Source organism: Nannospalax galili, unplaced genomic scaffold (genome assembly GCF_000622305.1).
Source record: "Nannospalax galili isolate Female #2095 unplaced genomic scaffold, S.galili_v1.0 scaffold137, whole genome shotgun sequence".
Lineage (NCBI taxonomy): Eukaryota > Metazoa > Chordata > Mammalia > Rodentia > Spalacidae > Nannospalax > Nannospalax galili.
Window position 1 is genome coordinate 196669 of NW_008340203.1, and position 25028 is coordinate 221696.

Sequence of the window (25028 nt, forward strand, 5' to 3'; positions counted from 1 at the left end):
ATTTTATAACTCTATATGGGAGCTTATCATCCTGAATGTTGAAGCTTCTTCAAAAATGGTTCCCAGAAATGAGGCTGGAGAGATGGCTCAGCAGTGAAGAGCACTTCCTGCTTGTTAGAGGACCAGAGTTCAGATCCCAGCACCTATGTCAGGTGGCTGGCAACCACCGGTAACTCTAGGGGAGCTGATGTCCTCTCCTGGCCTTTGTGGGAGCCCCTATGGTTTCTGGCCTGAGCTTTGGGTCTTTTCCACTCTAACTTTTGAGAGGCTCCTATATCCATTTTAGGAAAGATACAGAAAACTTTCCCCTAAAAGCTGTGAATGATCTCCTGATAAATCTGTTTAGAAGTCAATATAGCTTTTAAATTGTATTTTATAAATATAAATTTATAGGCTATTGTATTAACACTTCAATTTTTTCCTACTATAGCTATGGAAATATGACTTTTATACCTGTTTGTTTTAGCTCATTTTCCATGATTATAGCAAAATATCTGTAGTGGGTCAACTTTATAAAGAAGACAGGATAACTGATATGGTTGTGGTGCATTTCTACAGTCCCAGGTGAGGCAGGAGGATCAAGAGTTCAAGTTCATCCTTGTCTATATAGTAAGTTCAAGGTCATCCTGAACTACTGGAGACCCTATCTAAACAAACAAACAAACAAACAAACAAATAAACAAAAAAACAGTAAAGGGGTCTATTTATTTCAGTGCTTTGGTTGCCGGAAGCCCAGACAGTATTGTTAGTCTCTGATGATTGTTCACCTTGACTTATTCACCTCCTGGAAGAAGGCATGGTGGGAATGCATATGGGAGGGGAGATCACATTGTAAGATTAGAAGCCAGAGAGAGACTGGGGTCCCACAGGACCTTCTAAAGGGATGTCCTTGACTGATCTAGGACCTTCCGCTGGGAACCATCTCCCAACATCATTACCTTAAGGACCAAGCTTCCAGCATATAACCTTTTGTGGTACACTTAAACCTTAGCCCCGCCCAACTCCACTGTGCTGCTAAGAAGCCAGGTCAAGCCAAGTGACACATATCCTGTGATAGTTTTGCTATGAGCTCCCTGTACTTCCATGTTCCATGAGGTTCAGTTGGCAAAATAACACCCTATCTCTACCCCCCACCCCCATCTGCCCAAGCTTTGAACACATGACAGTTCTGGGATGCTCTCTAGATTTGTCCTATACTAGTGCTAAAAAAGAAAGTGGCTAAAGTTATATATCAAATTATATCAACATTTTCCTTTCTGCCTCACCATTTCATGCAGGCATTGATATTACAAATGAGTGACTTGCTTTGAAAAGGTTTTGACCAATCTTTTCTGTTATCCAAATGTCATATTGGCCTTGCTGAGAGTATTTTAAAGTGATTTCTTATTTGTGGTCTTTTTGTTACTTGGGGAGGTGGTTGGGTGACACTCCTTGAACTGTATTGCAGGTGTTTTATATTCATTCTTTTGTCTCCTCCTGTCTGAACTACTGTCTAATTCCATGAAGTCACCAGGCAAGTTTGGGCCTCGTTCCTTAGAGCCTTGAGTCCTCTAGCTCTATCTTCTGCGCTGGCTGCCATGCAGCTTGTGACTTGTCTGTAATCTGTGAAGACAGATGACAGTTTAAGCAGTCTCATCCTTTCTGTTCATTGTCCTTAAGATCACAAAGACAAGAGCAACCCCGTGAGTTTCTAGATCAAAAGTCAGCAGTGGGTGAGGATCCACGGGCCCCTAGGTGCTGCTCCCTCCTGGGCAAGTCCTCAGAAGACCCATACTCCGCTCCTATAAAGGCTGGCTGCATAGCTGAACTCTAGAGTGTCCACATAAACATTCTCATTGTATAGTTCTAAAGTAATTTTAGGACAAAGAATAATGTACAGGTACCCTGTTCTTAACATTTTATTTGGTCCCCTAAATAAATTTTGTGGTCCAGTATGGTTTGGTCTTAAGAATTGTATGTACTCTTAGCAACATGTCCCGTTGTTCATCAGTATCTTGGTGCATACAAACTAGACTTTTCTATGACCATTTTGTATAAGGGATAATACATTATACTAATATGTGTTATTATACAACGTGTAACACAATCATTGGCATAAATGGAAATGGTTTTTAAGCTCCAGAGGATTTTCAGAGTAGCCTTATATTTTGCCTTGATAAAGGATAACACCAACCATAAACATAGGTCCCAGGTGATCAGAACCCACTGCTAGAAAACTGGCTCTGGGAGGATGCTTGGGGAGAAGCTGCCTTGGGGTGCTAGATAATGGCTGCACAGAACAGGCTTCTGTTTCTGGTGATCAAGCACAGGTCCTCAGACTTGTGTGGAAAGCACTTTATTGACTGGGCCATTCTGCCTCTCCAGCCCCAGGTTAATTTTTTTAATCACGTTTGGATTTTGATGTCATGTTTTGTGTTTTTTATCTGATGACTGGCTTGTAGAGTTGATTTCATCCTTTTTTGGTGAGCAAAACTGTTGCCATAGTGTTGGAGACAATAGGGTCTAATTTCAGCTATGGTGCCATTTTGTTTTCGTATAACATTAAAACCCACATGCAAAATGACTGCAATCTTGGCATTATAAAGAAGTCACAAATAAATAATGAATTAATATTAGTCATGTAATAATGTAGCTAGAGCATAACCAATACCTCCATTCCTAGGTAAAATAGTAACTGCCTTAGAAAAAATTCAAGAATGACTTTGTTAGCTTGCAAAAGTGAGTTTATTGAAGACAGAAACCATTAGGGCAAAGTTATTCTTCCTATTCCTTAAGAACATTCTAATAAGAATATAAGAAGATGCAGAAAAATTGGCTGGTCAGCTACTTTGGGGTGGAAGCTTTCTCCCGGAATTCTCTGGAATGATGATCAAATGGGTGCAGTTTCTTCACCTGTACCTCCTTGATTGCTTTCTTTGAAAGACATCCTTGTTGACCTGGAAATTGCTTATTGAATTTTCACTTCTGAAATGTTGCTGATTTGAGAGGAGACAACCTTGCCATCCACCACCTCCTCTATGATGGTCTTCGTCACTCTTGTCTTGTTGGGATCTGAAAAATTATGGGACCATAATATCAGTCCGAAAACTCTAACGGAGACCCAGAGCAGGAGAAAGTCAATGCTATTCACTAACTGTGTTCCCTCTGGTTAAGATGTGAACAACAGTATATATATTTTATCATTTATTTTAAATATATATGTATGTATATAAAAATGTGCACAGGTGTGTGTGTGTGTGTGTGTGTGTGTGTGTGTGTGTGTAGGCCAGAGGACAACCTCAGTTGTGGTTCTTCGGGCACCTATCCACTTTGTTTTTGAGACAGGGTCTCTCAGTGGCTTGGAACTCAGTGGCCCAGTAGTCTAGGCTGGCTGGCCAGGGAGCTCTAAGGATCCACTATCTCCACCCTCCAGCCTTGGGATTATAAGTGTGGGACACCATACCTGGTTAGGTCTTTTTTTCCCTTGGATTTTGGGGATTGAACTCAGATCCTCATGTTTGCAAGGTGAGCACTTTATTGACTGACCCATCTCCCAAACCCAGCAGTGTATTCTCTAATACAGTGAGTGTAGCACATCTTTCATTATAAAATTCTTTTCAGTAATAATACAGCTGTAAGGTATTTTTAAATGATAAAATTGTTATCAACATTAAGAAAATGTTTACCTCTTCCTTGACCAGAACAGCTTCCAGATCTTGAGTCACATGATGCCACATCCCTGGATCCTGAGCTTCTATAATCATGTCTCCTGGAGAAAAGAAGGGTGTTTTCTTTGTAGTTCGCAGGGTAGGAGAAGCCCTCCATCCCAGGGAGGCTCCAGGACGCAGCTTTGGGTGTCTTCTGATCGGGCTGCATCTGTTACCTTATTTCTTCAAAGGTGTCCGACCCCGCTTTCCCTCTTCAGTTTCATAAACTCACTGGGGCCTGTGTCTCAGCGGTGTTCACTCACCCGCCCTCTCCATCGAGCAGACGGCGATAGGTCTCAATCTCCATCTCCAGACGCGTCTTGATGTCCAGGAGACGCGAGTATTCTGCATTCTGGCATTCTGTCTCACCCCGAATCTGGCATATCTGCTCCTCCAGGCAGCTGATCTGCACCTGAATTTCTGACAGCCGAGCCATGTAGCCAGCTTCTGTGTCAGCCAGGGTCCCTTCCAGGGAGCTTTTCTAAGAGAAAGCAAATAAAAAATTCATGATGAAGTCAGTGGGTGATTTGAAAAAAAATCCAAGTTTACATGGTATTTGGAGTACACTTTCTCTTAGTACACTCTATATTGTTTTTTCCTTTGCTTTAATTTTGATTGACATTACTTAAGTTACTTTTAAAAAAATCTTTTTTGAGACAAGGTCTCCTTGTAGCCCCACCTGGCCTGGAACTCACTATGTAGACCAGGCTGACCTTGAACTCACAGAGATCTACTTGCCTCTGCCTCCCGAGTGCTGGATCAAAGGTGTGTGCCACCATGCCTGGCCCTTGAGTTACATTTTAAATCAAGATATAGAGCGTTATGTTTGTGTGTGAACAAGTTCATGTGTGTGCATATGTATGGGATTGTGCATATGTGTATGAATGTGCACACATGCACGTAGAGGCCAGAAGTTGATATTGCATGTGTGTCCTTCCTCTGTTGCTTTCTACCCTATTATTTTGAGACAAGGTCTCTCATGCACCCAGAACTTACTGATTCAGCTAGATTGGCCAATGAGCTCTGTAGAGCCACCTGTTCTCCTGAGCGTTGGGGTTGCAGATGTGTGTCACCATTGCAGGCTTTACGTGGGTGCTGGGATTTGAACTCAGGTCCTCATGTTTGTACAACAAGCAGTTTATCCATGGAGCCAACCCCAATGAGCATTATGCTTAAAGGATTTATGCTTTCTAGCATATGCAACACAGTTTTCCTTTTTTTCTGTTTATTTTTTTTTATTTCTTATGTGTGTGAGTGTATTGCCCACATGTATGTAAGTGCACCTGTGTTGTGCAGTACCCATAGAGGTCAGAAGAGGATGTCAGATCTATCACCTGGAACTGGAGTTACAGATGGTTGCTAGCCACTATATGGATGCTGGGAACCAAACTGGAGTCCTTTTGCAAGAGCAGCCAGTGTTCTTAACTACTGAGCCCTCTCTCTGGCCCTTTCTTTTTTCTTTATGTGTCTAGTAAGATCTTGGCAAGGAAAGAAAACTGCATTTGCTTAATTCCCTGTTGGAGATGAAAACCTGTCTGTACATACCATGGCCAACTGGGACTGAAGTTCGATTTCCAGAGCTTGCACTGTGCGTCTCAGTTCTGTCACTTCACTTTTGGCGGAACTGGCTGCCCCTGCATCCATGGAGATTTGGGCTTGCAGGGATGCACTCTAAACGGAAATAAAACACAACGGTCGAAGGCTGCAAAGGATCAGAGGCGGTGGCTGGAGTGTGGCTGCAGGGTTAGGCACTCGGTCAGTGGAGATCCCTACCTGCTTGTGGAACTGCTCCTCGGCCTCCTGGCGGTTCTGTGCTGCCAGCTCCTCGTACTGTGCCCTCATGTCATTCAGTAATTTGGTCAGGTCGATCCCCGGGGCGGCATTCATTTCTACAGTCACGTCCCCTCTAGAGGTTCCTTGCATACACTTCATTTCCTGGTATGAAGGGAAAAAGACCACAATGATGCTACTAGAAAAGCAACAACTCTGTAACATATGCATCGCTACAGACATTGGACCCTGAGGGGGATCTTCAAGTAAACGTGCCATGTGTTCCTTGTTATGCTTTTCTGGTCATTGGATGTGGAAAGTTCATTCAGTAAAACGGAGTTTGCTTTAATAGGAACAGATGTAGGGGGGATATGGATGCCAGACCTCCTTCATACATGCGAAGTGTGTTTATACCTCCTCATGGTTCTTCCTCAGGTAGACCAGCTCCTCCGTGAGACCCTCGATCTGCATCTCCAGGTCTGAACGAGTCATGGTCAGACCATCCAGCACTTTCCTCTGGCCGTTGATGTCGGCTTCCACGCTCTGCCAGAGGCACAGCTCATTCTCATACCTGGAAGCCGAGGCAAGGAGGCAAGAGTTGAAAGGCCTGACTCACTTCAGAACTCTCCCCCTTCATACTCTGGGGAAAAGTTTTCACCTTGGAGCTGTTGTTTTCTTCTTTCTTTGTGGTGCTGGGTATGAAACTCAAGGCCTTGCTTGGACTTACTAGGCAAGTGCTCTGTTGTTGAGCTACATCCCCAGCCCATCTCTGACTATTTTGGTAAATGAAGCCTACTGGTTTCTCTGATTTTTACCTCATAAAGAAAAATAGATTTCTAATGTTAGCTCTATTTATGTTTAATAATTTTATAATTGTTATTATCCTCAAATGCTTCCTTCCTCCCTCTCTCCTTCCCATCCTTTGTCCCTTTCTTCCTTTCCTTTGAATGATGGTCTGTAAAGTTTACCCATGGGAACCAGACATGGAGGTAGTAATCCCAGCACTCTGGAGGTAGAGAGGCAGGAAGATCGAGAGTTCAAGGCCAGTCTCAGCTGCATAGTGAGTTTGAAGCCAGCCTTGGCCTCTGTTTCAAAAAACTTCCAAATCAAAACAACAAGCAAATAACCCTTACTCTTGGGATGTTTGTGAATTTAGGTCATAATCCCCTAAAGGATTTTTTTCTCTCAGCAAATGGATTGCGCTTTGACTTTCCTATGACCTTTGCTTTCAAGCCTCTCACGTTTCTTACTTCAGTCTGAAGTCCTCGGCAGCCAGTCTGGCGTTGTCAATCTGCAAAGTCATCCTAGCATTTTCAACAGTGGCAGTAATGATCTAGAAAAGATAAGGGAGAATCCTGGGTGATTTTGCCTTGTGTTTGGCACTTACCTGTGAAGGTAGACATCTCCTGTGTGTTAGCTCTTGAAGGTGAATTGACCTACGAACTTAGTGATGACACCTGTGTATTTAGCACTGTGTTTCTCTGCAGAAAGTAACAGTTTACATAGTTATCGGGATAGGTGCAGAACGTTTGTTTTATAGGATATCACTTTCTACCTATTTCTGATGTTTGGAAGATCAGTCATTCCATCACTTTTTAAAGTAACTGATGGAAATACAGAGTTTCATTTAAAATACATTTTTCACACTTCAGTGACTGAAAATTTTCAGTTTTATTACATCATTGTACAATATTTGCACAGATTTTCTAGGAAGAAAAATAGTTCCTAAAGACTTTTTAAATCCAGAAAGACACAAAAATTTATTAACCTGTCAGAATGAGTCATATAGTAAATAGATCACCCTAATTATCAACAGAATACCTCCAATCTTATACGGAATACCTCCAATCTTATATACTGTCAGTTACCTGGCTTTGAACTAATTTGACTTTTCTGAAGAAATACTGAGATGCAGACAGAAAATCAGTGTTCTATGTCAGAACTGTCATAATTAAGAAACACCAGGATCCGTTGTTACATATATGAATAACTCCTTGACTTAGAAATTTCTTTGAAGGCTAGAAAGATGGCTCAGTAGGTAAATGCACTTGCCACCAAACCTGATGACCTGAATTCAATGCCGGGGGTCCACAGGGTGGAAGGTGAGAACCAACTCTGTGAGCTGTCCTTTGACCTCTACATGTGCACCATTGCACACGTGAACCTACCGCATACAAATAATTAAATGTAAAAAAAAGTCATCACAATAAATGATCTGACTAAAACCGAAAGACAGGCCATAGGAGCTCAGCGTGGTTGAGACCCACCTGGTTCTTCAGGTCTTCAATGATTGAGTGGTATTTACTGTAGTCTCTTCCAGATCCACCATCTCGGAATCCCCGCCCGTGTTTTGCATACCACTCCTTGATTTTGATCTCCAGGTCAGTGTTAGCCTCTTCTAGGGCTCGGACCTTATTCAAGTAATTGGCTAGACGGTCATTGAGATTCTGCATGGTTTGCTTTTCACTTCCAGAGAAAAGCCCCCCATCACTACCACCACCACCAAGGCCACCTCCTATACCACCGCCGGCGCTGTAGAAGCCTCCACTGGTACCACTGCTGAATCCAGAGCCCCCACCGAAGCCAGAGCCCCCATCGAAGCCAGACCCAAAGCCCGAGGCTGCTCCGAACCCACCCCTCACTGAGCAGCTACGGAAGCCCCATTCACCGCCACTTCCAAAGCCACCCTTAGATCCCCCACTCAGGCCACAGCTGCTGCTGGCTCCTCCTTGGAAGCCCTGGGCAGAGCCGCCCCCCACACCACATCTGCTTCTACTGCTGAAGCTGTTGCCCCCAGTCACAGAGGAGGAGACGCGGGAGGAACAAGATCCACTCCAAGCTGAGCAAGACATCGCTGCTCCTGCCAGCTGTGAGCTGTCTCCCGGGAATGGGAGAGGTGGAGGGGAGGGCCTGTTCTAGGCTGCCTTTTTGGCCCTTATATGCACACTATTAGGGTGTTCCTTTTCTCTGTCATGTCTTAATCCCTATTATAGTTTTGCTAATCCGTAATTGGATAATTTCTTTTCCACGAACCCACTCTACTGGCTCTTTTTCTGAGGCTGGGTTAGAGACAGAGAAAAAATAAGGTGGAGTCAAAGCAAAAATAATTAGAATTAAAGTTTTAATCTTTGAGAGGTTTTGATGACTGGTGATTCTTTTCAGAAAATGCAATTCAATTAAATTTGCTCCCTGATTTCCTAATGGCAGGGTACATCCCCAGATTATCAAATGCAATTAAAATCTTCAGTCGTTGTATTGTTATCAGAGTTGAAATTAGCTTTAACATATGCATTACTTTTGGGTTTCATGAAACACCATTCTCTTTAATTACTTCAAACCAGCCTGTTTCAGATGCTGTAGAAGTTTGTGCTGTTTGGCTGCTGCGTTCTTTGTATTTAAGACCAACTGATATGTTTTTACTGTTGATAAGAAAAAGTTAAACAGCCAGGTGTGGTAGTGCACACCTTTAATCCCAGCCACTCACAAGGCAGAGGCAGGTGGATTTTTGTGAGTTTGAGGCCAACCTGGTCTACATAGCTAGTTTCAGCCAGCTGGGCTACAGGGTGACCCTGTCTCAAAAAGACTAAAAAGAAAAAAAGAAAAAGAAAGAAAAAGAAAAAGAAAAGTTAAATAGATATTAGTCTTCCATGTGAATACTATTAGATATCTGGAGCGTGCTTATTCAAGTAGATAAAGTCTGAGAAAGATCAGAGGTTTAAGCACATTGTTCCTATATTGGGTGAGGGTGAGGGTCTAAGCACCTCAACCACGCCTTTCTTTCTGATTGAACTCTGGTCCTCCGTATCCCCCATCTTGAGGCAGGGTGTCATGTAGCCTAGGATGACCTGGAACTTCTGATCCTTCTGCCTCCACCTCTGGAATGCTGGGATCATACTTGTGTCATCACACTCACTTTTATACTAGGTTGGAGCTGGAACCCAGGACTTTGTGCTTGCTAGGAGAGCACTAGACCAACCAACAGAGCTACATTTCCTGCCCTTGAACTTTAGTCTTATACCGAGAGTGACTTCCTTCTTTAGAATCAGATCTTAAGAAACAGAGAGGAGACAATGCTGACTTCTGTCTCTGTTTTGAAGCTCACTGGAGAAGAGGATTTGAACCCACTGTTGAGTGCACAGGGCCTTTTCACACATGATGAAACCTGGAGCTTGCCCCATTCTATCTAGCTTTACTGGGGTGGTTCTGTTTTGATGTAAAGAAAGAGGCCCTTCAGTTCTTCTGATAACTTACCCTATGCAAGCATAGGATGTTTCAGGTAGATGTTCAGATCTGAAGTTTTCCTCACTCACTCTCTGCTTTGTGTTGCTCTGATGTCATTTCCTTTCATCTTGGCCAGTAGCACTTTTGGTTTAAAAGTGTCTTTTTCCAAAGACCAGACGTGTCTGAAGTTCCTAGAATAGTCAGATTCATAGACAAAGAAAGTGAGGGTACCAAGGGCTGGCTTGGGAGAGTTTGAGTCTTGCAAAATGGAAAGACTTCTGGAGATCAGTTGCCTGAGTACATATACCACATGTCTCTCTCTCTCTCTCTCTCTCTCTCTCTCTCTCTCTCTCTCTCTGTAAAAAAATGCCCAAGCATATGCTGACCTTTTTGGTTCATTCCTTCCATAAACTATAAGACCAAAGGACAGTAGTAAACAAATGGTATGTAAACGCAGGAGCAGAGCTGGCATGCGTGGTGATGAAGTTTCTCTTCCTTCACAGATCATGAAGTGGAATCTTTCCACTCTGATAAAGCCTGGCACTGGGTTAAGGGGAAGTTTCCAGAACGATGGCTGAGTGAAAGAAATCTGATGGAGCTTAGAAACTTAAGAGCCTTTGGGCGAAGAGCTTTATTCGGAAAGAATGAGAAAGAGTCGCAGAGCTGTTTTGTCTCTGTACTTCCCCTGGGGTTTGTGGAGTTTTTCTGTGTCTGTCATCTGAGTTGAAACTTTGTGATGGCTTTATTTACTTTGTGCTTTCTGGTATCTGAACATCTGGGTCTTAACTGAGGAAGTAGGTGATGGATAAGGTGTTCTATCTAGGCTTTAAAAAAATCTGTTTTAGCTTTCTTCTTGATGTGACTTACAATGCTGGGACTCATTTCTTTCATTTATTTATTTGCCATGCTGGGGATCAAACCCAGGGACTTTCACATGCTAGACAGTGTTCTACCCCTGAGCAACATCCTTAACCTTTTTTTTTTTGTCTCAAAATTAAGTTCTTAAATGTACGTGTGTGCACACACACACAAAATCACTTGTGTAGAAGTGTGTAGAGGCCAGAAGTTAACCTGTGAAAGTCTTCCTCGTTTACTTTTCATTATTATTATTAATCATTATTATTATTATTATTATTATTATTATTATTATTATTTTGAGACACAGTCTCTCATTCAATCTTGAGTTTACCATTTCAGCTAGACTGGCTGCCCAGTGAGCCTCGGGGTCCACCTATCTCTGTCTTCTGGTGTTAAGGTTACGAGTATATACTGTCATGCCCAGATTTTTTGTGGGCTCAGGGGATCTGAACTTAGGTCTTTGTGTTTGTGTAGCAAGTGCTTTACCCAGTGAGCCATCTCTCCAGACCCCAAATTAAGCTCTCCTGAGATACTAATTTGAGTCTTTTCAGAATGAACTGACATTAACGATTAAAACAGTTACTACTGCCCCAAATGCTTTGTGTAATGAGCCAGGATGGAAATAAATATATAGATCACCTGTGTGGCTTCCTTCTCTTCGTCAGTCTCTCCTGAAATGTGTTTTCATGCTGTCTTTCCATTGCATCTCTGTGGCTTTTCTTCCAAGCGGTCAATCTATTAAGGAGACTAACCTTGATTCTGTGATTTGCAGACTATCTAGAACACTGGTATTCAGTGGATTAAAGGATTTTAATCACATGTATGAATACAATTCTTTTCTGTACTGAAGTTTCAGGATTCAGCAGTAAACATTACTCCCCACTGTTTTAAGAACACCTCAAATGTAATATGCACTCTGTTTGAAATAGAGACACACCAAAGATAACAAGTTCTTGCAAAATGGAAGCTTCAGGAACGTACTGAGTGTTCAGTGGTATGCGATATTCAGAAGTTTGGCCTTAGTGCCTGGCAACCTGTTCAATGGAAGTAGATCAAATCCCAAGCCTTGAGGTCTTGACTGGGTTTGTTTTCTTTGCTAATTAAAGAATTAAAAGACAAGGGCTGGAGAGATGGCTCGGCGGTTAAGTGCACTGCTTGTTCTTGCGAAGACCTGGGACCAATTCCCAGCACCCACATGGTGCCTAACAACCATCCATAATTCCAGTTCCAGGGGATCTGACACCTTCTTCTGACCTCTGCAGGCATTGCATGACATGGATGTACTTCCACACATGCAGGCAATATACTCATACACATAAAAAATAAATAAAATATAAAAAAATTAAAAGACAGGGAAAAAAATCTCAGGCATAGTAGAAGGCAACAGGTAACAAACTATTAAAAATAAAGATGTCTACACATACACATACTCACACAGTGAAAAGTGGAGAGGAGGGGACTCAGAAACTGAAAGATCCAAAAGCCCCCAGGAGGACTGAGAATAAGAAGAAGCCAGGGGCTCTGTCTGCTTATTGGGAATTTGCTCCCTCACTACTTTAAATGGCTGTGGTTAGCCATTCACTTTGACTGTAAAGAATTATATAAACTACACTTCTTATAAGATAAGATCTTTGCAGAAGGACTTACAAATAGTAGCCATCAATTTTTAAAAACATAGATGGCTAGCATCTTTTTAAAATTTCTGATGAGGGGCTGGAGAGGTAGCTCAGCAGTTGAGAGCACTGGCTGCTCTTGTAGAGGACCCGGGTTCCCAGTATGCACATGGCGGTGAACAACTGTCCATAACTCCAGTTCCAGGTTATCTCATACCCTCTTCTGGCCTCTGTGGGCATTGTATGCATGTGGTGTACCTGCACACATGCAAGAATAAACACTCGCACACACACACACACACAAAATAAAATTAAAATTAAAAAAATTAAAAAAATTTAGATGAATGGTTTTAGATGAACACACACTGACAAGCATGGCTTATTGATTCTGATGAATCTTTACAGAGCTGAAAACAGAACTCAATGTTTATCTCCTGCTCCTTCCAGAGAATTTTCTAGTACATGTTTTTCAAACAAGGCATACCATCAAAGTAGTTAAGGGAAGTAACTGGGTTCAGAGTATTTGTTGAATGTTGAAAGGACTTTTTGTGGCAAATAGTACAGGAAAAAAGAAAAACTGCAGATCCCTGGGGCCCTCTTTTGTAGAGTATCACTGTTCAGCTTAGCTTTTTGGTGACAGTTGCCAGGCTCAACTACTTGAAAGAAGAGAGGCCAGTCCAGTGGCTCTAGCAGCGTCTTTCCATTGATGTCAGTCGGTGCTGTTGTGTGAGGTGCCAGAGAAGCCACAAGCTACCGGCAAAAAGAGGGCAGACGCCCTTCCATTCCGCGACTTTCTTTTCCTTCATGCCTTCACTCTAACCTTTTTTTAAGAAAAACCATCACCCTTGTCTCTTCTCTACTTGAGTTTTCTTTTCTCTTAGTTTAACTGAGGATTTGCTGATTTTGTCTTCAAAAATGCAACTATTAATTTCATTCACCTTTTAAAACATTATATTTAAATTTTCTTTTTTTTTTTTTTTGGTCGTTTTTTGAGACAGGGTCTCCCTGTAGCCACAGCTGGCCTGGAACTCGATTTGTAGACCAGGCTGGGCTTGATCTCACAGAGATCCACCCGTCTTTGCCTCCTGCGTGCTGGGATTAAAGGTGTGTGCCACCATTTCCAGCTAAATTATCTATTTTTTAATCTTTTTTTTTTCTTTTTTGAGAGAGGGGCTCATGTAGCCCAGGCTGGCCTCAGATTTATTATGTGGTCAAGGATGATCTTGAACTTCTGATCCTCCTCCTTATACCTCCCAAGTGCTGGGGTTATAGGGAAGCACCATTACAGTTTTATGAGGTGTTGGGGATGAATCCAGAGCATGCTAGACAAGCAACTCTGCTGAGCCACAGTTCCAGTCCTCACTGACCTTTTCTGTAGAATTTTTAGTCTCTACTTCATCTCTGATCTCTGTTATTTCCTTTCTTTTGCTAATTTTGAACTTAGTTGTTCTTAGTTTACTACTGTCATAGGATGTAATTGTAGATTCATTTTGATCTTTTTCCCCGTGTGTGTGTGTGTGTGTGTGCACATGTGTAGCACAGTGCTCATGTGCAGTTCAGGGGACAACTTACAGGAGTCAGTACTTATTTCTACCATGTGTGTTCCAGGGATCAAAAACAGATCACTGGACTGGCCAGCAAGTGTCCTTAACCCACTGAGCTGTCTCTGACTTCTCCATTTTGGGATAAGTTCTCATACTATAGCTTGGGTTGGACTGGAACTCAATATGTAGCTCAGGCTAGCTTCAAACTTGTGGCAGACTTCCTATCTCAACCTCCTGAAGGTTGAAATTGCAGGTGTAAGCCACCATGCCCAACAAGATCTTTTCTCATGAAGTCAGTTGTTATAAATACCTCTCAGAACTGCTTTTCTCTGTATTTCACAGGTTTTGAAGTATTGTAGTTTCATTTTTGTTTGTCTCAAGAAATATTTTTCTTTTAAATTTGTTGTTGATCCATTGATTGTTTAGGAACATGCTATTTAATTTTCGCATATTGATGAATTTCCAAAAGTTCCTCCAGTTATCTATTTCAATTTTTATATTGTTATGATCAGAAAAGGTACTTGATACAATTTAGTTCTCCTGAATTTGTTGGCTGGTTTTGTGGACTAATGGATGATGCATCCTGGAGAACATTCCATGTGCAAATGAGATGTACTATGCCCCTGTTGGATGGAGTATTGTTATATGTTTGTTGGAATATTTTGCTGTTGACTTTCTGTTTGGATGATTCCGCTATTGCTCAAAGTGAGGTACTGAAGTCCCCCAGTAATATCTATCCTTTTTTTAAAAAAAATGATTTATTGAGAATTTCATACATGCACATAAGGTATTTTGACCACATCCATGCCCACTCCCTCTCCTCCAACTCCTCACATATCTCCCCATCACTTTTTTTCTGATAACTTCATGTACTCTTTCTTCTTTGATTGATTGATTTTTTAATGGGACTTTTGGCTACTCTAACATTCCCCCATCTGAAGAAGTGACCCTAAAATCTTTTAAGGATTAGATAAGAGATCCCAAATATTTTCAACATTTTTGGCCTTTGGAATGGAGTATGTTGCTCAGGGCCCAAGGACATTGAGTTTAAGCCAAGAAATGGGCTACTTTTCTTTGGGATCTTTTTACCCTCATGCCTAGCCAATTCCTAGATCCTATTCTTATTACACCATCCTCTGAAGAGGCTACCCAAATTGCCAATAGGGAATCAGGATGCAGGCTGCTCTGGCTTCTTCCATTCTTTATATAATGACTCTCTCTCCTCTCTCTCCCTCTCTCTTTTATAGGTTTTTGACTTGAAGTCTGTAGTCTGTCTTATCTATATGCAATTATTCATTCTCTCTTTTGGTTTTCATTTATGTGGAGTATTTTTTTCCCATCTCTTCACCTTCAGTTACATGTGTTTTTATATCTGAAATGAGCCTAGGGGATGGAGAGATGGCTCGGTCAGGCACACCTTCCTGTAACTCCAGCTCCAGAGGATCTGATGCCCTCTCTGGCCTCTGTAGGCACTGCACTCACATGCACATTCCTTCCCCGATATGTACATGTAATTAAAAATAAAATAAAGCCTTAAAGTAAATCTCCTTTGAACAGCATGCGGTTGGGTCTCATGTATGTGATGCGTCTTAGCTCTGTTCATTCACTCTACATCATCTGACTGGAGAATGCAGTCTATTTACATGCAAGGCTATGATTGTGATAAGGACTTGCTACTGTCATTTTGTTAGTTGTTTCCTATTAGCTTGTAATCTTTTGCTCCTTTCTTCCCTTAAGTCTTCCTTTGTGATTAAGAGGTTTTCCCTAGTGCCATATTTTGATTCCTTGCTTTTAAATTTTTTTTTTTGCTTATCAACTATGGATTTTTATTTGGTAGTTACCATGAGGCTTATGGAAAACATATTCTAGGCTGATAACATATTCTAGGCTGATTACAACTTAACTTTGATTGCAAAATAAAATAAAACCTGTGATGCTGTAACTCTTTCTTACATTTTGAGTTTTTAAAAAAGGTTTTTTTTGGGGGGCAGTAGTTTTTGAGACAGGGTCTCCCCGTAGTCCCAGCTGTCCTGGAACTCACTATGTAGACCAGGCTGGCCTTGAACTCACAGAGATCTGCCTGCCTCTGCCTCCTGAGTGCTGGGATTAAAGGCATGCGTCAGAGTTTTAAAAAAAGTTTTAAAAATTTATTTTTATTTTAGGTGTATTAGTGCTTTTTCTACATGTATGTAAGTGTACCACATGTATGCCTGGTGGCCAAAGAGGTCGGAAGAGGACCTCTGATTCCCTGGAACTGGAGTTAAGGACAGGTGTTAGCTGCCGTGTGGGTGTTGGGAACCAAACCTTGGTGTTCTGCAAGAGCAGCCAGTGCTCTTAAGCACTCAGCCATCTCTCCAGCCCTCATTTTGCATTTTAAAAATGTATTTTATCTATTATTTTAATTTGACATGTCTGAGTGTTTTGCCTATCTGTATGTAAGTGTACCTGTGTCCTGAAATGCCCATGGAGGTCAGAAGAGGACGTCAGATCCCCTGGAACTGGAGTCATGGACTCTTGTTAGCTGTGATGTGGGTGCTGGGAATCAAACCCCGGTTCTCTGCAAGAGCAGCCAGTGCTCTTAACTGCTGAGTCATCTATCCAGCCCCGCCCCACTTTTCCATTTTGCATGTTTGATGCCACAATTTACATCTTTTTATATTCCTTATCATTTTTCCAAATAGTTTCGGCTATTATTTTCAGTCTTTTGTCTTTCAACCTTCCCACTGAAAATACAGATGCTTTATTCTCCATCTTTACCACATCTAGCCCTGCATGGGATCTCCTGCTTATTTTTACAAGTGAGTTTACTTTCAGATACGTTGCTGTTACTCATCAGTGTCCTTTCCTTTCATCCTGCAGAATTCAGTTTAGCAGGTCTTGTAAGACAGGTCTGGTGGAGATGAACTTCCCCAGCTTCTGTTTGTGAGGAAGGAGCTCACCTCCCCCTCACTTCTCAATGACACGTCTTGTTGCTGGGTGTGAGAATCTTGATTGGCACCGCTCCCCTCTTGGTCTTCTGAATGTATCATTTCACTTTCTCCCTGGAAGGTTTCTGCTGCCAAGTCTGCTCGGAGGCATGCTGGAGCTCCCTTGTATCTGATTTGCTTCTCTCCCTTGCTGTTTTCAAAATCTCCTTGTCTTTGATCTTTGTCAACTTGATTATAATGTCTCAGAAGCAATCTTATTTGGATTGATCCTGCCCGGAGCCCTCCGACTTTCTTACTTGGATATGTATCTCTCTCTTTATATTTTGAACTTTTTCTGATTATATTATTCTTCACAATAAACTTTCCACTCTTTCATCTTTCTTTTCTCCCATTTGAATGTCAACTTGAATGACTCAGATATTTGCTCTTTGGAACTAGTATATAAATCCTGTAAATTCATGTCCTCTCTCTCTCTCTCTCTCTCCCTCTCTCCCTCTCTCTCCCTCTCTGTCTCTGTGTCTCTCTCTGTCTCTGTCTCTCTCTGTCTCCACCCCGCCCCCAGGATCTCACCACGCTGGCTGACTGGTCTGGAACTTCTTGTTCTAAGTCTGTCCTCTTGCTCCCCCTCCCGGAGCTGAGCTGAGATCCCAGGTGTGCACCACTGTGCTGCTCAATTCCGTGACCGTTCTTCATTTCTTTTCATTTTCTTTTTTCTTTCTCTAACTGTATATTGTCAAATAACCTGTCTTGGAGCTTACAAATTCTTTTTTTTTTTTTTTTTTGCTTAGTCAATTCTACTATTGATACTGAATATTGCTTTTTCCACTTTATTACATTTTTAAGCTCCATGGTTTCTGTTTGATTTTTTTAAAAAGTTCATCTTTCTATTACATTTCTTATTATGGATATTTATTACTACTTTCTTCAAATGGTTTCCCTGTGTCTTCTTGATGTGCGCTAAGCTTCCTGAAAGCAGATATTTTCAATGCCTTGTTAAATACTCGTATATCTTAAGATCCCCGGCACCTTCTTTTGTCTCTCTGGCGATGCTTCGTTTCCTGGGTTATTCTGCATCCTTGTGGCCATGTGCTGCCTGTGCATTTGAAGAGCATTCTTGTGATTACAGACAAACAGGACAACTGTCTGTCTCAAGATCCTGAGCAGGCCATTTGGTGTGGTCTCTGTACTGAGACCACTGTGGCCTTTGCAGGATTAAGGAAGTGTCTTAAACTCAGGACCATGAGGCCAGCTTGGTGATAGGCTGGGATCTTGGCTGTTAAATTGGTGCCATGCTAAAATATGCCAAAAGCCCCGTAATGACTGAGGCCTGCCTGTCTGGGGTTTCTCTGGGAACCAAGGTTGCTTTAGTTGACTGACAATGATGAGACACCCCCCCCACCACCACCACGTGCAGCCCACCTCACAGATCCTACAGCTTCCTGCCTGGTGCTAAGCTGGTGGCTCTGTCTATAAGCACCTGCCTGGAATCAAGGTGGGTGGGGATCTGCCTGGTACTGGGTATCACTGCTGTGGGAGTGATAGGATCCACAGCAAAGCTCGTGCCTACTACCCTACCTTTCCCCAAAGCAGTTGATGCCTCTCTGGGCTATTGTGACGGTTAATACTGACAACTTGTCAGGGTCTAGAATTACCAAAAAAACCCAACCAAACAAACAAAAAAACAAGCCTCTGGGCATACCTGTGTGGGAGTATCTTGATGAGGTCAGTTGAGGTGGGAAGAGCCACCTTCACTAGCCCGCACCATTCTCTGTGCTGGGGGCTTGGATGGAATGAAAAGAGCTTCTCTTGCTCTCTGCTTCTTGACTGTGGATGGGACGTGACCAGCGGTCCGAACCCTCGAACTGTAAACCAAGATAAACGTCAAATTGTTTTTGTCAAGATGTTTTATCCCAGCAACAGGAAACATAACCAATATAGCTGTGTCCATTTAGGCTTAGGGGAGGGTGACAGAGGTGATGTAGATTGTCCTTTCTACATTTTTCAACTTATTATGCTATGATGAAGTGTTTTCTCACTTGGTACCCTTAGCACTTGGCATTTTCCTGTGAGAATCATTGTTCAAATGGATGTTTCTGAGGACAGTTGCTGGATGGTCCCACTCCATCTTCTAGCCCTGCCGTCTATTCTTTCTTTCTTTTTTAAAAATTAATGTTTTGTGGTGTGTGTGTGTGTGTGTGTGTGTGTGTGTGTGTGTGTGCATGCATGTGGAAGTCAGAGGACAAATTAGTGGAGTTGGTTCTCGCCTTCTACCTTTACATGGGTTCTGAGGATCGAACTTGGACTGAGTTGTCAGGCTTGGGTAGCAAGTGCCTTACCCGATAAGCTATTTTGCTGGCTCTATTTTTTCCTTTGATAGTTTCCATGAAACATATCTGAATCCTTCCTCTTCTCCACCAGCAAACATCAATTTGACCAAGCCATGTTGTGAAATTTTATTCTGGGAGAGAACGATTTGGCTTTGTGCTTCTCAAGTGGGAATGCTTTGGAACAGCTTGAAGCAGTTTGGTGCTCAAGTTTTCTTCAAGATCAGTAGTCAGCTCACGGAGAGTAGCTCCCGCAGGTTCCTGCCCGGTGCGAAGCTGGTGGTGAGTCAGTCACAAGGTGAGTGACTTGTGAGGATCAGGTACTTGTCTTTGAGGGTCCAAAATCAGAGCAGGTAGATGGAAAGACAGATTTCATGACTTACCTTAACTTGAAGGGTCCCTGCGAACCTTTCTTCATATCAGACAGATAATAAGGTCATCTTCAAAGGACCCAAAGACATGTATAGCCCAGACGGTGATCTGAGCCGGAACCCCATGTTTCTTGCCATTGTTAAGGCAACTCACTGGGCTCTCTTCCCACTCTGGCTCTCTGAGTTTGACCCCTCATTTCCTTTGGACCTCAGAAAAGCTGCAAACCTTAGTTCAAGCAATCCTAGTGCTTAAATATTAGTTTCAGAGCAAAAGCATTTTTATTTGATAGGATTGCATCTCCCAGACTCAGGGGAATCTGTCATCTGCTCCTGTCTCCTATCTTCTGTCCACTAGGACTCCAAGACAACATTCTAAAAGTTTCCTAAAGTCCCAACGCATTTGATGATTCTCGACTGTGCCACAGTGCCTGTAAAGCCATTACACTACATGATACAATCTTCACGTTTCCTTCTAGCTCTGATATTTGGCAGTTTGGCTACTCAATAAATACTCTTCAGATAGATTTAGGGAGTGTTTTCTATTGCAGTTAGGGAGGTTTTCTTTACTAGTGTGTTAACTGTGAGATTTGTGCTTAAAAAGTGGGTAGAGAGTACTGCTTGTCTGGCGGAAGTCCTGCTGAGGTCCTCCTTAACTGACCTCTGTGTCCCAGCTCCGTCATTCCAGGCCTCTGAAATACTCAGTTTAAGATGAACATGCTTGCTCAGGCATTCTTTCAAAATAATGCTTTTTTTCATTTTCATTTAAAAATATTTTATTTATTATTTTTATTTTATGTGTATGTATGTATTGCCTGCATGTAGGTAAGTGCACCTGTGTTGTGCAGTGCCCGCAGAGAACAGAAGAGGCTGTTGGATACCTTGGAACTGGGGTTATAGACAGTTTTAGCTGCCATGTGGGTGCTGGGATTCAAACCTGGGTCTTCTGCAAGAACAACGAGTGTTCTTAACTGCTGAGTTAAGAACATCTCTCCAGCCCCCTCATTTTCATTTTAAATTTATTCAATACAATCACTTTATATACCAAAGTATCAGTACAAACACAATGTTATCCAAAAGGCTATACAGCTTCAAGACATGAATGAGAAATTTCATGATATGAGTATGCAAAAGTCATGTAAACATTGACCAGATAATGAGAATGGCAAGCATGATGTGTGTGGATGTGCACGTGTGTGACTGAGTCATGTATGTGAGCATGCATGTATACATGTGTGAGTATGTGTATTAGAGGGTATGAGCATTATGAGCATGTCCTTGTGTGAGTGCGAATCTTCATGAGGGGGTCCAGGTGTCTTTCTCTGTATGTGTGCACATGTGAGTGCATGTACATGCATGTGTTTATGAATGTGGATGTGTGTGCACACATCTGTGTGAGCCTGTGTGAAGGTTTATGTGTGTTGCATATATTTGTGTCATGAAGAGGTGTATATTAGTGGATTGGAATGTATACAACTGTGTACATGTGTGCATGCATGTTTGTTACTGTGTATGAGTACATCAGGGTTTTGGTGTGTGCATATTTATGTGAGCACATGTGAACACATGTGTGCATGCATATGGACATTTGTATGCATGTGCAAATGTGTATATGTCTGTGCTTGTTTGTACATATGTGAATGTGAGTGTTCATGACCACATGTACATGCCTGCATTTATGTATATGCATGTACCTGCATATGGGTGTACATATGCATTTATATAAAAGTGCACATACATGTGTGTGCATACTTGTATGTACATGTCAGTGAGCAGATGTGCGAATGTTTGAGTAAGCATATGCTAAAAAGCTCAGGTGTGCACATGTAAGTGCCTGTGTGTGCATGTATATAACTGTGTGCATGTTTGCATGTGTGTATGACTGTTTGAGTTTATATGTGCATATGTGATTTTTCAAGTGTGTTTCTGTGTGCATGTACATATGTGTTTGGTGGGAGTGTGTTAGTGAGGGGGTATGTTAGTGAGTGTATTCATGTGCTTGAATGTGCATGTGTGCATGTCTAGTTATTTGTGTGTATGTACTTGAATGTATATGTATTCATGTAGACACGTTTGTGTATTTATGTGCATGTATATTTGTCTGTGTTCATGTGTGCATAGTATGTACATATATGTGACTATAATAGTGTGTGAGCTCTGTATTATGTGAGTGTGCACATATATGTATTTTTACATTTTTCCACATGCCTATGTGTACATGTTAGTTTGTAAGCATAAGTGTGTGTATATATGTGTACACTGGTGTTTGAGAGGTAGGCATGTGCTGCCTGTATATTTGCATGCGTGTTTTCATGTATATTCATTTGTATGCTTGTGCATGTGTGTGTATATGAATGTGTGTGTTTATATCCAACTGTTTGCATGTATAGGTGTTTGTATGTGAATGAATGTTTGTGGGTGCATATGTGCTCATGTATGTACACATGTTCACTTACTATGAGTGTTTGCTTGACAGTATGTCTGTTTTTGTGTCTGTGCATATATATGTGTGTATTGTACTCAGAAGTACATGTGGGTGTGTGGGAATGCATGTGTTCATGAATGAACATGCACATGTGTGCATATGCACATGTGAATGTGTACTTTTACATGTGTTGGTATGTATGTGTCTGTTTTGTGAGTGTGCATGCATGTGTATGTATGTATTTGTATGCATAGTTGTTCATGAATGTATACCCGTGTGTGTGCATTGAGTATGCATGTGCACATGCATATGTTTCTATGTGTGTGCATGTATATGTGAGCTTGTCTGTGTGTATGTGTTCACAAGCCTGTGTGTTAGTATGTGTGAATGTGTGATATCTGTGTGTACATGTACTTATGGACTTTCATGTGTGCATGATTATGGATGCTTGTATGTGCATGAGTACGAAAATATACATATGCATATGCTTTAGCATGCATGCTTATGTGTATGTGACTGCATATGTGCATGTTTATGAGTATTTGCATACATGTATTTGTGTATATGTACATGTGAATATCATGTGCATGCACATGCAAGTGCATGTGTTTTCATGTGTGTTTCTGTACGTGTGATTTGTGTGTGCATGTGCATGTCTGTGTGTGCACACCTGTGCTTATTAATGTATTTTTGATTGAGTGCATTGTGCATGATTACATGTATACCCATATTCATATGTGTCATGTGTGTGCATGTATGCACACACCCGGACCTGTATGTATATACACATATGAATGTGTATGAACTTGCATGTGTGTTTGTGTTTATTCCTATTTGTGTGTGCTTATGTACACATTTGTGTGTTCCTATGCATATGTTTGCATGTGTGCATGTGTGTGTTTGAGTGTGTTTGTGTCTGTGCTTATGTTTGTGTGCGTGTACACATGCATGTGCATGAGTATACTTGTGTGCACACATATGTATGTGTATGCAATCATGTGTACACATATGCTTGTGTCTGTGTATGTATAAGCAAATGTGTATATGTGTGTGCATGTGTATGTATTTCTGTTCATGTGTGGTTGCGTGTTCATGTGTGCATGTGTGTCTATATGCATGTGTCTGTGTATGTATAAGCAAATGTGTATATGTGTGTGCATGTGTATGTATTTCTGTTCATGTGTGGTTGTGTGTTCATGTGTGCATGTGTGTCTATATGCATGTGTCTGTGTATGTATAAGCAAATGTGTATATGTATATGCATGTGTATGTATTTCTGTTCATGTGTGGTTGTGTGTTCATGTACCTCTATGTGTGCATGTGTGTCTATATGCATGTGTGTTCATGTTTATATATATATATATATTTTTTTTTTTTCGGAGCTGAGGACCGAACCCAGGGCCTTGAGCTTGCTAGGCAAGTGCTCTACCACTGAGCTAATCCCCAACTCCCTATATTCTTATATTTTTATGGGCATGTTTCTGTGTGTGACAGTCTGTGCATTTGTATGTATTAGCATTTTTGTGTTAGTGTTTGTGTTAGGGTCTGTGCGCCTGTGCTGGTGTGGGTGCCCATGCGCATGTGGGTGTTCGTTTACATATGTGCGAGTGCATGTGCATGTGCGTTCATGAATGTTTGCACGTGAATATGTGTTTGTCCACATTTCAGGCACATGTGCAAATGTGTTTGTCACACACATGCATGTTTGTGTGTGTCTGTATGTATGCATGTGTGTGCATGTGTTTGTAGATCTGTGTTCATGCATCTACCTGAGTTGTGTACAAGTTCATGGGTGTATGTGTAGTTTTGCCTACATGCACGTGTGTGTATGCACATGCATGCTGATGGCATGTGTGTTTGGATATGATTTAAACATGCCCCCAGTGGTTCATAAGCAGGAAGCTTGATCCTCAGTGTGGCAATATTGAGAGGCAGGGCCATGTGGGAGCTGGGCAGATCATGCTGAAACTGTTCTTAGAAGGATTGATGTGTCTCTCAGGGGACCCTAGTCGAAGAGTGGCTTCTTATAAAAAGAGCAATCTTATGGTCATGCGCTACCTCAGGCTCTTAAAATCTTTCTGCTCCCTCTTCTGCAGTGTTTCCTTAGTCCTGGGTGGGCGAGGTTTAATATGAGTCCTGTCCAGAGACACGCACTCTGCAGTCTCTCATTCTCTACACTTTGGTCCGGTGTGACTTTCTGTGTTCATCATCCTCTGTTGCTCTTCCATGTTGAAGCGTCCCTGGTGAGAGTTGAGGGACGCATTAGTGTTCTTTCTGCAACCTATTCCATTATGTTCCATGAACCTTAGGTATAGAGTTTCCATTGTAGATGTGTCACTTAGGGCTGGGGAGCTCACAGACACTTACTCTCTGTGTGACCAGTTGTGGAACTCTCTGATAGTCTCCATCTGTTGCAAAAAGAAGCTTCTTTGATGATTGGTGACTGGTTATTTGTCTGTAAGTATAAGGATCCACATTTAGCATATAGTAAGAAATCACATTTGTCTAGGGGTGTTACAGATGTAGGATTTTCTCTAGGCTCTCTCCCCAGTCATGTGTATTTGGCTATGTTTACAGTGCCACATATGAGTTCCCTCCCATTGAGTGGGACTCCAGCTTCTGGGAACTTGCTCATATGAACTTACAGCAATGGTGACAGCATACACAAGATCCATGCAATCTCAATCAGACAAAAACCCAGCATAGAACTGGGGCAATGGGTGGGATGCATGAAATCCTGTGGGTAGGCAAAGGAGGGTGCAGACAGGAGAGAGGGTCTAAATATGATTGACATGTATTGTATGAAATGTACAAAACTTCAATAAAAATATACATTGGAGAAAAAAAACCAATCTTGGCTCCTGGCTCTTGCTGATTTTTATCTACTGTGTGATGTCTTCCGCATATGCGCCCCCCCCCCCACTGAGAAGCCCTTTGCCACCGAGGCTTTTGCTAGGAGCTGAACTGATGATGGGGTCACCCAATCTCAGCCCCAAAGCTAAATAAATCTGTTTTCTTTATAAAATACCCAGCTTTGAGCATCTTGTAATAGCAGCAGAAAGTGGACTAATATGGATTTGGGGACCCAGCGACAACTATATGCTGAAGAAATTCAGTTTCAAATAGCTGCATTTTAAAGAATACAGATTAAAGAGGAAATGCAGTATACAAATGTTTAAAAAATAATAACAAAATGAAATAGATAAAAATAAATCAACAAAGACCAAGATTATTGAGATGGAAAATAAAAAAATAAATGCCTGCTGTCTAGGATGGCTGAACGGGTAAAGTA

The 25028-nt window shown here is 41.8% G+C and overlaps 1 protein-coding gene across 1 annotated transcript; it reads right to left on the reverse strand.

Annotated features, from left to right (window-relative positions):
- Positions 1 to 2773: 2773 nt before the first annotated feature.
- Positions 2774 to 8308, reverse strand: Krt24 (keratin 24). Its single transcript, XM_017798701.1, has 8 exons — positions 7724 to 8308; positions 6707 to 6789; positions 5871 to 6027; positions 5460 to 5621; positions 5232 to 5357; positions 3950 to 4167; positions 3666 to 3748; positions 2774 to 3051 (listed from the first exon to the last, which is right to left on the reverse strand). Exons 1-8 carry the CDS (start codon positions 8306 to 8308, stop codon positions 2948 to 2950), a joined length of 1518 nt encoding a protein of 505 aa, XP_017654190.1. The 3' UTR covers positions 2774 to 2947.
- Positions 8309 to 25028: the final 16720 nt, after the last annotated feature.